The following is a 19,329-nucleotide window of genomic DNA, read 5'->3' as shown; positions in this document are numbered from 1 at the left end:
ACAAAAGTTACACAACAACCGACAAAAGGACGAACCGTGTAATAAAACACTTTTTTTTTAATGATCTTTAGCACCTCTCGAATTTTTCAGTTGAACAACCTTCGAAACGATCTGACCCTATAATAATTTTATCTCTGCACTTCGATCTCTCAATATGTATTATGCGATTATGCGAAAAGGTTTTCGTAATTAATTAATCAATATCGATCCATACTAAAATGGAGTTACCTACTTATTAGTTATGCGATTTACATTTTATCTCAAACTAATTGTATTAATTTTCTTTTGCAGCCCGACTATGACGACATAGAGGACGAAGCTAGGTTGACACACTTCTCACGCGGAAAATCAGATAAAGGCAAAGACAACAAGAAATTCGGTGAGTATTATTTAATTTTATTTTTTGAGAGAGATTGTATCGCACTTTAATTGACATTGTCGTATACTGCCGTAGCATTGTCCGAAAAGTTGGAAATTACGATTACGTAAGTGTCTGCGTATATCTACATACATTTATGTAATGTACTTTTCAACAAAGAGTATATAAAAGTAATACAAATAATAATCATTAATGGAAAATATTGCTATTTATGCAATATTAAAGTCAAACCAGTCGATAAATAAATTCTAAATAGCTGTAGTCTATAAAGTCTAGACTGGTAACCCAAAAGCAGCGGGTTCGAGCTATTGCATCAGACTCGAAATTTTATTTATAAAAATACGCTATTATTAAAAACAAATTAACATAGTTTATTGATTATAAAGTCTGGTAGTAAATACTTACTTGTATGTATGTATTCATTATGACTGATTGACTTATCCATTTGCTACAGATTTACCCCGTTATTTTTTGTTATATGCGATTTAAAATATGTCAAAACATTTAAACATACTTATGCAAAATTAAAAGTTCTATAAGAAACAGCCGTACAGTTTTTGCAATAATATAAATATGTAGGTATTACTGAGTCTTAATAGTCTCCAAGATTAAGTTAAGCTCTTAAGATTCTTAGGATTTAATAAGTAACTACAAAGTAGAAAGTGATTTTTCATTAATTTTTTAAGGGTCGTCTTGGTCGATTCTGTGTAGCTCCGTTTAGCGTTCAGCTTAACTCTCGTTATTCAAAGTTGAAAGAGAAGTAGTAGTTTTATATTAATATTATAGTTTATATACATTTAATAATTGAGAATATATCAAAGTTCCTGTTTCTCTGGAAAATGTTAATGAATTAGGGTGGAACCAGACTTTTAATTACTGTCATATACAGATCTTATCAAACACACAATACATTAAGATTTGAATCTCATATAAAATTGCATAATTTTTCATTTTTATTGTATTTTGAAGATGGGAATTAATGATTTTTATATAATTATAATTAAAAAATGTGTCAAAAAAACTTAGGGGAAATTGTAAGGAAGCCAAAAATGTTCTTTAAAATACAATAAAATTTAATATAATTTGTTTTATCGTAAAAAATTTAATTTTTAATGTCATTTATACGGAATATTACGGTTTTTGAGAATATGTTAACTGGTGTAGTGTCAGTTGTGTTGTCATAAATATTTTTTTTCAAATAGAGCTTGTAAATATATTTGCTTAGTTTAATTCGCAATATTGTTACAAAATGGCGGCTACTTAAAAATAATCAATCGCAACTTTTAGTTCGAAAATTTTAACAAAAAAATATACTTTTTATTTACATAAATCTATCAAATTTTTTTTTCTATTTAATTGTATGTTTTTAGAACGTATGGTTAGTTATTTATTAATAGAATGTTGATACTTTAACAAAGAACAGTAAAATGTTTTGCTAGGTAATATGCATTATAAATTAAAATGTAATATAAAATACTTTTATACAAAAATCTGAATTTGAGCTTTTTATAAAAATAATATTATACCATGTTTTACTATTGTTTTCTTAGAGTACGCTCGGGATAAAGATGCCGGTTTGTTTTTGTGTGCGTGTACATGTATATGAGAGGGAGAAGCGATGTAGCGTGTACTTCGTTGTCTCGCTTTCTCTTTTAAAGACAGTCGCTGATTCGTCAACGCTGGTATTCGTCATTAAAGTGCAGTGTGGCACAGAAGTTCGATCTTCTCTAGTGATTTATTTTAAATAATTTTGTGTTGATATTAGTTTAACCCAGGTATGCCCACTGTCCCATGGGTAGGTCACTAAACTCGTGCCACTGTTTTTTATTTATAAATGAAATTTTAAGAGAGAAAAAATTCTTGGGCATATCTGGCTTAATTGATATCAAGGCTTTAAATATACACTGTAAGTTATTTGTTCTCTTACCCGTGGATTAAAATATTTTAATTATTTTTCCATTAATCCGTACGTTGTTGGTTTTTTTACACTATTCTCTGTAAGGCTTAAAAAAGTTATTATTCTTATCGTTGCGCCAATGATATTTTTTTAATTTATTCAATGTATTCTAATGATTTATTAGAGTCGTTGAGCCTTTAAACAATCTGAAAATAATTTCTTTCCCCATTTTATATCTTTTTGCTTTTGAAGAATAGCTAAATACTTCATTATTTTTTTGACTAGTGAAAGATTTTGAATTTTGCAAATATTTAAATAATGACATCAATGTCTGGTTTTTTCGATTATATAACATATTTTTAATTGTCCGTTAAAATTTCCAATTTAGCTCAGATGTATGTGTGTTAAATAAACATATATTTTCTTTTAAAATAAAAAAATAAATATTCTGAGTAAAATTGTTTTGAGCCACACAGTTCACGCACACAATAACAAACCGGAATCCTTATCCTGAGCGAACTCTACTTAGCAAAAATTTACACTGTTTATGGCAAAGTAACCATAATAATTAATTACTGACTATATTTTTTCATAAACTATTATATTGGTTGCCGTAAGAAAAGCTGATAAAATTAAACAATTATATAAAAATTTATTTAATTAAAAAAAAGCATACATATAATACAAATAAATTAAAAAGCCATTAATTGACATATTTGTTTAATTTTTTCACTTTAAAAATATCTAATCATAATCTATAGACCAAAACTCAAGTTAAAATTAATCAAATATGTTTTTACGTATAATTGAAATGTAATTAAAAATTTATACAGTAGGCAAACAGTACAAAATTAAGCAGCGAAAATTTTCAAAATTTCCTTTGCATCCTAAAAAATAGTATTTAATTTTAAATGTAATGAGAAGCAATGGAAAATGATATGGTGTCATTACAAAAATATTCCACTGTACATATCCTTTACAAACAACTATCCCAAGCTGTTTAGTAATGAGATAAATATTTTAAATACACACGAGTCTTGATACATTGCATCAAAGGTGGTCTTGCCTGAATATTAACATTCGCTAAAAGGATTTCGGCCCTCGTCGGCTTAAAAAATAAATGATCGATTATGTTTTTATACGTAATCTTCATAACGCTAATACGGAGGCGACCAAGCGATAAATTGCAGCAGTACCTTCACAAAAAAAATGTTCAAGTGTGAGAAATCGATTTTTTAAGGTCCGTTAACGCCGCGCGCCTCGGACACTGACAAAGGGCGTCGATAAATCGATCCGAATGCTAATTCGCAACCTTTGCGGGGAAGCGTAAAGCGACAAGATCGAAAATTTACACATTTAATCCTAGAGGTCGTGATTAAAGGGCCCACGCAAATCCACCAACCCCGCGACGGACTGTTCAATAGGGCGAGAAAACTAAAAATGGCAACGCGGTCCTCCGGCTAACGTACACTTGTATGGGCTGCGTTTTCATCTCTGCACCTTACATGGCGCATACATTAAAATCTACTTTGTGCTTAAAGAATATGTGAGTGTGTATTTATAGAATCGCTCGAATGCATTCGAACGTACAAAGCCTTTCTTTTTCTCTCTTTGGATTCTATGCTACTTCCATTTTCTTCCATTTCTGCCACACGAATTTATTCGCGCCGCGTATGCCGACTGTTCACGTTCGACGTAAATCGCATTATTTTCTTTTATTTTTTCCGCTGCGTTAGTTATTTGACGGCGGACGTGCATCGGCTGCTTTATGTTCTGACAAATTGAAGCACAACGCGCAAGCGCCTCAAAGTGGCCGGCATACAAATTGCGGCCATAAATTATAACTTACTGTACCAGGGATTCTATCCCTGAAGTGTTATGATACATACTTACTGATTGTACATTACTTAACTGAAGTCTTAATCAATCTTTGTGGTCAAATCTCACTTCCCGAATCAAAAATCGTATATTGTGCGTATATCATAGCTTAGCATTTAAAAAAATCATCCGCATTCATTTATTTAATTCTAAATTAAAACCGACACCCATACACAACCGTCAAAATTGATGTCTAATGTGTGTCTTAATGGCTGCCGTCAAATCGTGCATTTAATTTTCAAAACACATTGCAGGAAGTATAATAAACTTTTTAATGTTTATATTGCGAACACTTTCACCGCTCCATAACAATTATTTATTTGTGAATCGGTTTATGTTATTTAAAATATCTAATCAGTGTTGCCATCGTATCTGTCACTGTTACAACGCTAACGAACGAATCACGAAAGGTAATAATCATATAATGAGCGTAAAGGTTAATATTTTTGTGCTTCGATTGAACCTATTCGACTTTTAAATTAATGTCTGTCGTAGTTAATAAATGGATAGGTTTCTTTCGCGTATTGCGTCTATATCATCGCGTGTTCTCAGGATCTGCTGCAAGAGTAATTACATGTCGGCGAAGACAAGGTAACGGCGCCGGTTCATCTGCTCGATTCTGGGGTCGCCAACTGTTTATTATCATACTTACAGAAAATGTTTTTAAAAACATAAAATATGAGTAATTCAATTAAACTTAATTCGGTCCTTCGCTGTCGTAAAGTACCGAAGTTAGCGAGTGTGCATGTACTGGACCCTCAACTTATTGCGTTTTAAATATTCTGATTTTTGAATTTATTGCTCGATATGATATTCAAACCTTCGTGTAACTGTACGCTATATATAATAGTATAAATGGGATGAGTATTGAACGTGCGAGTCCGAGAGATATGCAGTTGCTCCTAGCGCATTTTTGACAGTTACCGCGTTACTGCGTATATTTGCGCACTTCATATCTTGATGATCAAGTAATTCCAATCAATTTATTGATGTCTCTCACTGCCGTAAAGTACCAAAGCTAGCTAGTGGGCAAATACCGGACCTTTAATTTTTTTGTTTTAAATATTATTTTTTGAATTTTGTAGTTGAAATTATATATTTAAACGTGCGTGTCCATCTAAATATTTTAAACTTGCTAAAATCAATTCATACGTTATTCAATATATGCATTACTCAACAATCATTTTTCTAATTGTTAGTGGTTCGCTTTGCCACACCACCGCGACTGATATTTTTTTATTAATGAGACAATCATAGGATATATTGATTGTAGAGCAATAACAAAATGTTATCGACTCCTGACCGATGATGCACTATCTCTATAATAGTCGTAAGTAGAAACGCGAGCGACCGGTTATAAAATAAATGAATCGGTTAAAAGTCTATGCGTCCGACTCGCCGACCCACTGACTCACATTCAACCAGAACCGTTTGTTCTCGGTCTCATCTCGCCACATCGGAGAGGATTGGCTATTTTTCTAACCAATTTTTTTCAAACTCTAATCGTCACGATTGAACTCGTCAATAATAAATTTCGATCGGTGCACGTAACTAGCACGACTGCGGTTTCGGGTCGGTTTTTACTGCTCTTGGAACGGTGGTTCGTTTCGTGACTGAAAAAGTAATTTAGCTTTGAAAAAAATGCGGTTTTTAAATAATATATATTATACAGAGGCTTCCGTCATGTGTGATTTCGTTCATGAGCTTTATACGTTTTGCGATCAAAGTTAATTATTGCGATGCTAGATGATATATTATGGTAAAAACGTAACATACTATGTAACGATATAATTATTAATAAAATAAATATATTCATAACAACTAGAATATATATTAAACATATCCATTTTGTAATTCAAATCTCAGAATTTGATCAAGTGATCAGAAATTGACAGACGGAGTTTGCCCGAATGTCCAAAATCCCGACAAATTCTAAATTAATGTGTCCAAAAACAATTTACATCCTTACAGTCTTTTAATTAAAATTGAATAATAAATCTTTTAAAGCTTGACATTGAAACCACGCCATTAATCAACCTTCATGGAAGTTAAATTTAGCATGAAAGGATTCATCCTCTCAAATTATCGCCCATAGCGAAAAGCCTCTAAAAGCATTTTTATCGTACACAAAAAACATATGAAATCGAACCATTCTCTCTTGGTCTTGGCTTACACTGCTAACCAAGGTGACCAACTTTTAACACTTGATCTAGCCCAAATGGCATTTAAAACTTGACCACCTGTCAGGAATGCACCAAACCGCAAAGTGGCTTCTTTTGATGGATATAGCGTGTTCTGAAACGACCGCAACGGAACGACCGCGAAGACAAGCGCCGTCGAGATTTATGAAGTCGTAAAGGCGCTAACGCCGGATTGTTCTAACCAGATTTATGGACTCTGAATTACAAGATACAATGTGCAAAGCAAACAGACACATGTCTGAAAGCACTTCGAACGTGCATATTACCCAACGAGGACGTTAGCGTTGCAGAATCCCTCGTAATTGAAGTCCATTGGAGGATGCATCTTGTAGAATCTAGATGCACCTCTCACCTTCTCGGTTCGACTGCCATTTTTGAGTTTAATTGCCTCTTCCATGCACTCGGATCGCACATGAATACAACAATTTGCATATTTGTTTCATAATAAGACTAGTTTAGTTGCACTTATTGCATGTGAGACGAGTATTAAAATATATAAAGTACGATAACTGCTGATTTCTGATACAATAATGCTTGTTTTATATCAGTTTTATTCAATTAGATTGTAGAATGTTGTTTTAATATCATATGCATGAAGTAAAACTTTACAGCTTTTCTGTTAAATCATAGTAAATCTTTATGTACTATCATTTAATCCCTATATATAAAAATATGCTTAAATCTACACATAAATGCAGCAGTGAAAGTGATAATTAATTTTGATCGCTTCAAAATGTATCAAAACTGAATAAAGTCGAAACTTATCATGAATAAGTTTTTAACAATAGTACATAGCGGATCACTGCGGTCATTTCAAGCGCAAATTCCCTTAATAAATACTTTGAATTTGTAAAATTCAGGCAGAAATGGTCCGTCCATTCGCAACGGTCGCAGCATTTCAAAAAAATATTTTTATATCAGATTGAAATTTTGCTATTTTAATAATTAAAACGCAATATTTTTAATTAAAACTGCGTTTCGTTTCTATATAAATATTTTACTGACACAGCGTTTTGGAGAGCTACAGCTAATATTCAATTTTACATATATGTTAAAAATTGTATGGCAGTTAGTTAATTAGTGTGGCAGTAGCACAATAAAAATATCCATACATTATATTGTACTGACCTAGGTGGCAAAAGGTTTATTTTTATACAAGACAAAGTTATTAAGGGATAAATTTACTTTTTGAATAGTTTTTAAATCACGTATAATTTGGGTGATTATTATAAATACGTGATATTCTTTTAGTCTTAACTGCGTCTGTATAATCTGGTCGGCTTCGAAAATCAGGTTGAACTCTTGATTTCGGACCATGAAGTCAGCCGCTTCCCTCTTCATGAGTTAACATGAAGAGGGAAGCGGCTGCTTTCTCGGTCAATTCTTGCCGTAGCTCCGCTTAATGCGAGTTCCGATGAAGTGTGTCCCAAGTCGGAATGAACTAATAAAATTTTGTATTCCGATTAAAAATTTAATTATATACACTGTGTATGCGTTTATTTGCGCTTAACCGAGATGGATTAAAATCTTTTCCCTGATAATAATTAGGTAGATTTGTAGTTGTAATTAGATTTGTTTATTTCTATCGTCTTATGACCATTAAAATTTGAACAGGTGGAGATTTTGCAACACAGTAAGCATTTTAATCATAACAATTGTATAGGCTCCGGTGCTATTCCTTCAGAATATCTGATCATCAAAAGCACTTATGTCGTGAAGACTAATAGAACTTTTGTTTATTGTGCTTGTTGCGTATATGTGCGACAAGTCATTTTCTCGCGGTGAATGCGTTTATAAAAATATATTAAAAGTAGTGATTACACCTAATGTATCACGGAAATTAATCTCTATTTAATTTTAAACATGCATATAATCAGAAGTTATGATTATTATAAAAAAAAATCTTAATATTTTTTATTTTCTGTTTATGTTATATATTATATGTATGTTTAGTTAAAATTTGTTTAGTGTAAAAATTAGCTATATTAAGCTAAATAAAAAATAAATAAATAATAAAAATTCTGATCGATCATTATAGATTGTTTTTTAGATTATCCTAATATCAATCATATTGTTAGCTGTAATAATAGTTTATGATTAAAAAAAAATATCGCTAATTTATAAACTTGATTTCAGTTTGCTGTTTCACTACTATCTTAGTAGTATTTTATTGTATTTATCTAGTTGTAATGAATATTAACAATAAATAAATGTATTGAGATGTTTGTCTATTGATCTTAATAAACATAGCTTGTATGTTTACTCAGTTGTAACGCATTGGACTCACGCCTGTCATGTTACAATGAAAAAATTTAAAGCAATAAATAATAAAAAAATCACAAGATTGAGTCGAAGACGACGCAGCAAAAAAATCTGCATCGATCGAGATAAAATGAAAACATGTCAAAAAGTCAAATAAACATGTTTTGCTATTATAAAACATCGTGCCATAAAACTGCCCATGTGCGAAGCATTAAAAGTTACATTTAGCAGCTATCATTGTGACTCATTTTTTGTAATAAAAAATGGGATGCGAATTAGGAATTGCATTCTATGAATTAATGATATTATCGCATTGACTCAATGCCTTTAGTGCAATTTTTATTTATTTTAATTCCTTAGCAGCATATTAGAGCTATCAACATCGAATGTTAGTTTGTGACATGTTAATCTAACTCAATAAAATAATAACTTCTTCTATTAAGTAAAGTATACGTGCTGCAACAGTTATCTTGAGTAGATAAGTTAATTTCATTGACTTTTATATAGATTAGCACAAATTTTGTAAGTCATAGAAATTCATAGTAGACCATTCTGTTAAAATATAGTTAGAGGTAGAAACAGAATGACACACTTTGAGTATGTAAAATATTATGTGTATATATATATAGTTAATTCCTGTTCCATGTTATGACAATATTAATGGTTAAAAATGTTTAATGATAAAATCATCATAATAAAAAAAAGATAGAATTGACTTTTGAGATTAAAACTTTATTTTCAATGAAGCGTATAATTCACTTTTGTCAAGGCCATTTATTACATCATGATCATTATGAAATTCTGACTAACATATTTGAAGATATGTATTATACTTCAATTGATCATCTACGATATATTTATGGTTATATATAAGTAAGATTTTTGCTTTGATATCAAAATACTATAGATTCTTTCTTGCCAAGATCTCATGTTGTGACATAAAATCAATTAAATTGCATACATTATTTTAACATAAAGTATGTAATTTATTTATAATTTGCGGTTAGGATGTTGCAGTAAAAAGGCAAACATTCTCAAATCCCACACATTCCGAGAACTTGGACGAGATCGAACCATCCCTCTTGAAAATATTTATAGACCAGGTACCAAAACCGAGGTTTTTCCTGATGATTCACATATAATACATAAAGTGGGTGCAACGACACGTATCTTATGTCGTCTTGAAAATATCAAGGTCTTCCAGATCATTACGATATGACAAATGTCTCATTCTCTTATACATATTTATGCGGCGTTAGGAAGGTAGAGGAATCTGCGAGCAATTTATTGCCAATGATTTCAATGTCTCAAAACAATAGCCCAACCCACGATTTAGTCATAGCGAAGTGTTAAAATAGTAACAGGAAGGACAAACTTTGATCAAATTTAAAAATGTATTTAAATATATGCACACATTTTAAAGATATCTATCTCATTGTTGCAGTAAAATAGTCACGTATGTATGTTTTTTTAATACATAGGGGCGTAATTTGGGGGGTGAATCTGTCCAAATAACTTAATGTCATTTAATGAAATACTATGAATTTTAATGAAAGCAAAATATTAAAATAAAACGACCACTGACTGGCCAACTTTTACCCCTCCTCTCTGAAAAAAACTGTTTCTGATTCTAAGCCAGAAATTCTTGAGTTATCCCTCAAAGAAAATCTCAAATATCTATCCCGAAAATATTTTTTTAAATATGTATTTACAGTGAAATCATATCGGAATACATTTTCATAGGTAGATATATATTTACCAGTGAAAACATAATTAATCTGGCAGGTGCTAGTAAAATAATATGATTTCAACTTTTTAATACAAACATTTATATATTTATCGTTTTTTTATTTCTACTAGCAAAAATATAATTTAACTGATAGGCACTAGTGAAATTATATGCTGTTTATAAATGTCTATGAAATTCAATTTGACAGTTGCGAAACGTACATTTTCTGTTCAAACCCAAACCTAACCTACACGAATTAACCAAACTCAAGCTGACCTAATGAAAGTTCTAAAACTAATAATAATTTTAGAGGTTTCATTAAGTCAATTCCAAAATACAAACTAAGCCAACTTACTCTCAGGGGAAAATAAGACGTCTCATCTCGCATATTACTCTATAGTTTGTCTGCACTTCGATATTATACTATGATTGAAAAATAGTATAGCTATCATTACCGATATTACTATGGATTTCTGATATGAGAGTATTTATCAAAGTGTATTCAAACCGAATTTTGGTCAATAGGAGGGCACAAAAACAATTATCACTTCTCAGAAGGCAAAAATTCACGTCAAAAGCAATAAAATCGTGTCGGAGCCGTTGCAGTGGGAACGCTCGGTAACGAGCGTTCCCACTGCAATGGCTCCGACACGATTTTATTGCTTTTGACGTGGATTTTTGCCTTCTGAGAAGTGGTAATTGTTTTTTGCGCTCTCCTATCGGTCAAAATTTGGTTTAGATGTACTTCATTCGATTCTTAAAAGATTTTGATTTTAAAAAGTCTTAATATAAACGCTAGATTTTATTGCTTTTGACGTTAATTCTAAACATGGACGTCATTTAATGGAAAGGAAAGTAGGCCATTTGCCCCTTTGAATTCAGCCAGAAAAATGCATATCATTTAATTAAATAAATTATTTCCTTTTTAGATCTTTATGTACAATTTGTCGAATCGTCTTCTTATTGGTGTTGAGTATAACTCATAAACAATTATTAATTCATCGATATTTTAGACCACAATTTCTCCGAACTTTTACGATCTATATTAAATACATCCATCTGTTTGAACTAATTTAATACATACTAAAGTCGTTAACAACAAATTTTAATATTCACTCGTTGCTCCATAACGTATGACTAAATACAATACAAAACTCTGCGAGATGTAATACTCCAGTTACTCAAATTAAGCATTGGTCAACCAACTGTTAGGTCCTTTTAATTAATTACTGAAATTCCGGATATAATTCACAATCAACGAAGCAACACAATAATTGTTCAGCAATTATTTTCCAATTCGTTTGCGATTTCGTTGGTGGAATCAGTAGTCTACATTTGCCAATTTCATATCGTTGCTACACTTCTAGATTGCTTATTGTATAGTATGCAACCAAAAATGATCTACCCATCTATTATTATCAAATCCGATTTCCGAGTTAAATCTGAGCCTCCGTTCCAATTGCCGCTTCTAGTTCGATTAAGCGATGATTTGTTCAAGTAATTGCTTTTGAAAGTTCATCAATTTAGATCATATTTACCGCCAGAGAGGTCGTTAGCGACTCATGCTGTCGGATTTACGAAACGATTCCATTTGGTAGTAGAAAGTATCGAAAATCTAACGCGCGTTCGAAAGCTCCTATCTGACGTCTTCGATCTGACGAGGCTGCATGTTGTTAACACGGCCATTATCGAGATCGACGGAAGCTATCTCACATTGGTGACATGTTTGAATAAAAATAAATCTTATCGGATGGGCTTAACCACATAAACATAAATTTACCATAAGAATCTTGATTACTTTTCCAAAGTAAGTACTACATAAAGTGGTTTTAATGGAGGTTTCGTTAAGTGTTTACGAATTTGATGTATGCCTTTAAATCACTAAAGCTATTTATCAATACGTCCAGAATAAAACATGATCAAAAAAATATCGTAGATAAAATCTAGTCATAATATTACTTTAACGTAAGATGACCGAACATCCTCCTCAAAAATATTGTCCATTTTTCTTCTCCTTTTTACTCCTCATACAAAAAATTCCAAGATAGCCTTTGAACAAAATTTTTCATGATGACCTTTGATTTTTAGTATCCTTCTTTGATATTTTTAAAATCTGAAAAATCAATTTACTTATTTAACATCAAATAACTAGTATAAGTTTTAAACCGCACTATATGATCAAAAAACATATTAAAACTATTCAAATATTTGGTCATTTTAATGCAATCTCATTATATTTATATTACTTCAATTCGTACTTTTATTTTTATTTAATTAAAAAATACATACACAAAACTAAATGGCGCAGATATAAGTAGCCCGTAACAGTATTTCAAAACTGAAATTATCTTCAATTAGCTGATTTCTATTAAATTGAATTAGTTTAATTCAACAGATGCGTATTCGTAATTAGCAGTGAACGTCAATGTTAAAATTTGACCATAACAACATTTGCATTGACAATTTTACTTTCGAATAAAATCAATCAACAGCTGTTAAGCCTTGATTATAATTTTAAAATTAAATATCCCAAGATAAAAATTAAACTATTTATTGTTAGTCTTTAATTAATTCAAATAACATAGCTATAATTTACAACTAGCGGGGTAATATTGAACAATTGTTTCGCATTGAACTTATTAAAATTTATTTTTTGTACTTTATTGTAAAATATTGTTTTTATCTTTATTATTTAAAATACTCACTGAATTACAAAAGTATATTTAATAAATCCATATTCACAAACAGCGGCATATGTCAAAATTAAAAAATGAGCATAACAACTTTTTTATTGACCATTTTTCTCCTTAAAATTTAATCAATAAGCAATCGTAAATAAATGAGATTACTAAATTAAATTATTTAAAGAAAAAAGTAATTTATTGATTATATTTAGTATAATTTTATTTTAATATAATTGGAATAAATTCCCCTTTATTTATTTTTGTCAAAATATTATAGAAGCGGGGTAATATCGAAAGTTTTTTTCTAAATAAATTGCTCGGTTTTGATTTCTTTCAAATTTGTCATTATTATATTATTTCTTTTCTCTTTCGACCGCATGTAATGTCGGATACTTTGTCTTTTGACACGAACCACGGCGTCTGCGGCCACGCGAACAATATCGACTTTCTTCAAAAAGCCTCCATTAGAAAACAATCGCACGAATCTCATAATGCAAATAAGCAATAACAAATGACACCGTTTTGTTCTCCGGTGATTGATCGCAGTCTCTTTCACGTCCGAGACGCGTCAAGGAAAGTTCGAACAATGTTTATACGTGACTCTTTTATATTCTCTTCTCTTTATTTCTTTTTGCCACGACCGACTGCCAAACACCTGTTTCGTTATCTAAAACCGGTGTGAACAGTTGCGCAATTACTCTATCGGTCGATCTACGCTTGTGTTGTGACAGCAAAGACAGGGTTTCGGCAGAGTGGTTCCTGTCTTTTTCAGGACAAAAAAATTGCGAGACAAACCTAAAAACGATAAACTTTCACTTTTAGATTATTAAGATAATGTGAATAAATCGATCACAAATACACGTAACTGATTTACGTGATCTCCAACATGAATGCGCGTTTAACTGAAAGAAATCGTGATATAATTGCGTGATGAAAGTAAAACGTCAAATAATGAGATGTTAATGCGACTGCCGTCAAGCGACGACTGATTGATTTTATTGGATATTCCTATATTTATATACTTATTCGAGACACGTTGGCGCACATTTGCAAAATAGAACAGGAAGTACGTTTTCAGTGTATTAATGTAAATGTTATTAAGATTCTCTACATCATTAAACTTTTTCTGCTACTTTGAGTGCCATTACTGTATTAAAGCGTAGGCAAATATACGACATCTTGGGATTTGTGTACTCATGAAAAAACAAACCGTTCTTTAGATTATCGGTTAAGCGTCCTTTATGTAGATACAATATTTTTTTATTTCGAGCACATCTGTTTTGCAATACCGACCATACATAACAGTGCAACATTCGGTATTAGCCAAAGGATTGATGAGTGATTACAACCATTTTAACTTGATTTTATGTTTGTTTCAGATGATCCGTACTACTGCGGGCTGAGGGCGCGTGTACCAAACTTCGTTAAGGCCAGCAAGGACGCCCCAGTGGCCACGAAGCGCTACTCGCTGGCCCAACCGCCGCACATGGCAGCGCACATTGCGCACGCGCACGGCCCGATGGGGCTGCGCCCCCCTCACGGACCCTTATGGCTAGCGCGCAGCTACGAAAGTGGCATCGGTGCGTATGAGGACTCGTGGTTAGGCCACAAGAATGCACCATATATCGACGCAGAGGCGCGCATGCGCGCCGAACGCAAGAGGGACAAAAAGATGTCCGCCAACGAGATGGCTATCGCTAGGCCTCACTCCAAAATCGACCCCACCAAATTGAGGCATCTGCATCAGCCGCGGTAGAGACCACTTCCACGTTAACACTAACACGACACACCATTGCGATGACCGCTACGCCGACATAAACAAATTATTAGACTTTAGTAGATTTTTAGTTGATATAGATTTGTAGTTGCTAGTTATTTAACAATATATTTTTAGTTTTTTTTTCATAACAATCATAAAAGGGTAGGTGTTTTCTGATTATTAGGTTGTTAACACTGTTGCGTTGCCTCCCCTTCTAAAGTAACTAACAAATAAATTATTTTATTTAAATTTAGTATCTGTTTTGGACCAATTTAATTAATAAAATCAACATTAATATAAGGTTGTTCTATTTATGTATAATATTATTTAATGGTGTTATATTTTGATGGTTTACTAAATATATTTTGAATCATAAAAAATGCATTTCTAGTCAATTTGCATATGTATTAAAATATTTTATTCATTTAATAATCATTGTAGTTATGCGTAGTGGTCATTTTATTCTAAATTTTTTCATATATATTTAATAAAAAATAAATACAAGATGCAGTTTCCTCGAAAGCCTTCCCGATCCATCCAGCACAGTGCCTAAAATTTTCCGTTGAAGCAACACTTTTATGGCGAAAGGCCATATAAAAATGAGCTTCATTGTGCTTCAAGATATCAAATGTACTATAGACTATACTAATATCGGCATTGCCGATCGAGCTGATGCACGTTCAACCTTCTGCAAAAATACCTGCAAAGCACTACTTGTTTCTAAAAAATATGGTATTTATGTTTATCCCTTATATGTGCATCCGCTTTAACACCATAATCATGAAAATATCCTTCACCATCATTTCCAACTCATTGTTACGCCATCATCCTCATGGCACTTGTTATATAATAAATAAATAAACACATACACACAAGCTAATTATGGAACATGGTTAACACACATCAAATTTAATAGACACGCATGCTTATCAAGCGCAGCATATCGTTGATTTGTTTTAAGAATATGTATCTCAACACTTTTTAATATCACCGCTTTAAGTCTTCTTCTTTAAATATGTGTAGAAATGAATTTCTTGATACGCTCATGCGGCACCCACTTTCTGAGCCAACGTTTGATACTTATCATACATAAATAATTAGAGGCAATTCATGGTATTACTTGTATTTTTATGGCACTATCATACTCATATGAAACTCTTTGTTCCAATTTAAAATAATGTAAGACACTCTCATGCTTGTAACGCCTACAAAATATGTTCATGTATCGCCATTACTCTTTCTTATATTCTCTATTTTTTTCTCAAGAGTCAGTGCACAAAAACAAATACGTGCAAAATCTACGTCATAAAAAAATAAATAGAGCAAGTCATGAATATGATCAATAAATCACACATAATTACAACAAAAAGGAAAAGGGCGATAAGATAATAATCTCGAGAACCGTACCACAAGAACAAAAAAGCAATATCGCCCTGTGTACTCACATACCGGTACCAACTCTCAGTGCGACTGACCAATCACAGGGAGGAAATTTAAGAGCATGTGACGATCACTAGTTTAACGATGTTTTTGTGCATTAACTGTATATGAAGTTCTTATGTGATTAGAATATGCAAAAAAATCCTGTTTCGCCAGCAAATTAACCACAAGTTTTTTGTTAAATATAAATAATTGTAAAAACAGAAAATTATAAATATAATTTGAAAAAATTAAATATACAGCCAATATCAAAATAAAAATTGTGGCAAAAATGCACTTTAAAATTATCCAAAAAACGTAGCTAGTTATTTTATCTATATAAAAGATCAATTGATAGTAAAATATCCTAAAATTTCGCATTGCGTGGCTACAAAAATATTTATATACATCTAAAACTGATATATGCAACTATAATATATTTATTCACATGAGTTCCTTAAACGAACTCTGTTTCTCAATCTCACATTAAATGGCAACACACGTTCGGCATTTCGTCTCTTATATAATATCCAAAACGTGTAAAGAATAAAGAAATTGCACAACTACAACTATCTATATAGGCAAACAGCTGAATTACATATTACTCGTTGCTCAAATTATTTCTTATGCGTTGCAAGCGCATCATTACACCCACAATGGTAGATCTAGTGATTTGTTACCATTATAATCACATCACTGTGGCCTGCGAAAGAAAGTGCAATAAATTTCTTCAATAAGGAAGTCACAATTCCAACACTTTATATAACGACTTAAACTTACTAATTGATTATGGTTTGAAATAGGACTATAGACTATTATGTATTATAATATACTTTAAACTAGTTTTAAATTTATATAGAATAAAATAATAAGTTAATATTTATTTTATATTATTAATATAAATAGATTATTAGATTCTGTTTGGATTCATTTTACTATATTAGTTATACGGCTATAAAATGCTTTCAGTAGATTTATTATTTTTTGCTTATAAATTGTATAAAATAAGGTGTTTCATAACTTTTCGTTTATAACTATACTATAGACATCTAGCGGTGAAAGTTATAATTTATCATGATTATAATACAAAATGTGTTGAGATACTTAAAATAGTTGATTTATTAATGCATTAATTTAATTAATTAATTATATTATTGTTTTAGATTCGGACCTTCTAGAAACATCGCCATATAATCCAATTTACGGAAGACTTCCTTTACCAACCAGAGGTTTCATACCGCCTCAGCCTAGACAGATGTTCATCGGAGAATGGGACTAAATCCTGTTGATCAGACATCAATTTCGGACTTAAATAAATACTTCTAGCTTAGATTTAGCATTAATATTATATAAACCATATCTATATTCAATGAATATTTTTATATGTGTATCGTACGACATGTAACACAATGTCACAATTATTATATATCCATCAAATTATAATCCATTTATTTTTATTAATGAAACTTAGGAGATTTCACAATTATATTTCTTTCGAAGTGAAATAATATTGAATCATGTACTTTTAACTTGTATGTACATAATTCGATTGAATAATATATAAAGTGATTTATTGAGTTGAAGCACTGCCTAATCATAATCTTAGGTAGGTTAATTACAATTAAGTTTAAACATGAACTTTTTTTATTAGTTTTATTTAATATAACCTTTTTTTGTTTACATAGTGAATTTGTTTTATACATTTATTAACTAATAATGTAATATATTTATATACTTTTTATATATCAATTTGTAAATATAAACATTCTTAATAATATTATAAAGTATTATATAATAGTCAATGACAAGTGCTTTGCGGTGCTAGACATTGTTACCAATAATTAAAAAATCATATAACCAGAAAAAATAAGTATGTACGTGATCAGTTTCAGTGTAATATCTAAATGGAATCACTGTGAAATGTGTTTGTGTATTTATTTATCATATATGTAGGCATATTTTTATAACGCATGCAAACGTATATATTAAATGAAAAACACTTTAGCTATTAGTTTTATATATTTTATATAATTCATCTGTGTGCGTGTATTGGTGTATTATCGTTGAATGTATGTAGCGGATATATAGTAGATTCGCATAAATATATACGTGCGTATGTATAATATAATTATTATGAGTGTATGAAAAAATAAATAATATAATATTTTGTATACATATGAGTGTTTTATTTTTGTTAACCTATACTTATCCATACAATAATAAAAAATAAAAAATTGTAAGTAATCTTTCAACAACAAAAAAATATGAAATTTCTCTAAGCTTGACCTAATAAAACTACTTGCTACTTTATTCATAAATATAACCAAAATAATGATGATAAAGGCGAAACAAGTTTCTTCGAATGAAATCGAAATATTAAAAAAATCAATTCCCCCCCCCCCCACTCTGAAAAAAGTTGAATTGGCTTCCCTTATTTTATCCTTCGCAGAAATTTCAGTGAAATCATGTCAGAATACATTTTCACTGGTGGATATGTTTTTACCATTGAAAACATAATTTATCTTGCAGGTGCTAGTAAAAATATATGATTTCAACTTTTCCATACGTACAGTTTTCTTGCAAACGTACATGTTTCCATACATTTACATACTTATTTTAGGGTATCTGACCCTAAGGCTGGTTTCACACGTGCCGGATGGATTCACCCGGCACCGGGCCAGCGCCGTTTACAGAGCTTTCACACGTGGCCGGTCTCTGGCCGGTTTCTGGCCGGTTTCTGGCCGGTTTCTTCCCAACCCGACCTATACCTCGGCAACTGATGCCAGTCATTTAGGATTAACGGCTTCACATAAGTCCTTCCACGCATTTCGCGTTAGCATTTTATTTTTGTATGTATTCTACTAAGACAATTAAAAGAGATTACATTAATATAATTAAAATTTCGAGGTCTATTTCTTCCGCTATTGCCTAAACACGAGGAATATATTTAATAATTTTATTACAAGATACCACAATCACTGTCAACGGCCCGGTTCATGTTTGAGTTTTACCCCCACCACACTCAACGCGGTACCCGGCGCCGGACAGTTGTAGTGAGCGCGACCGGCGACAACCCGGCAGCCAGCGTCGGGCCGGCGCCGGATGGATTCGTCCGGCACGT

General features: G+C 31.5%; 1 protein-coding gene across 4 annotated transcripts in view; it reads left to right on the top strand.

Moving 5' to 3' along the window:
* The window catches only part of exp (expansion), a 174,203-nt gene extending 155,820 nt beyond the window's left edge, over positions 1 to 18,383 (top strand). For 2 of the 4 annotated variants that reach the window (XM_088205015.1, XM_088205017.1), the window contains 3 exons: positions 292 to 379; positions 14,410 to 14,782; positions 17,372 to 18,383. In XM_088205015.1, the coding sequence (XP_088061141.1) occupies positions 292 to 379; positions 14,410 to 14,782; positions 17,372 to 17,402 (492 nt within the window). In that variant the 3' untranslated portion in view covers positions 17,403 to 18,383. Of the gene's footprint in view, positions 1 to 291; positions 380 to 14,409; positions 15,522 to 17,371 lie in introns of all 4 variants that reach the window. The other 2 variants (XR_015812599.1, XM_088205016.1) reach the window with 2 other exon arrangements.
* Positions 18,384 to 19,329: the final 946 nt, after the last annotated feature.

Source organism: Plectrocnemia conspersa, unplaced genomic scaffold (genome assembly GCF_051122295.1).
Source record: "Plectrocnemia conspersa isolate PC_06_02 unplaced genomic scaffold, ASM5112229v1 ptg000002l, whole genome shotgun sequence".
In the NCBI taxonomy this organism is placed as follows: Eukaryota; Metazoa; Arthropoda; class Insecta; order Trichoptera; family Polycentropodidae; genus Plectrocnemia; species Plectrocnemia conspersa.
This window is presented reverse-complemented; position numbering and strand designations above follow the sequence as displayed.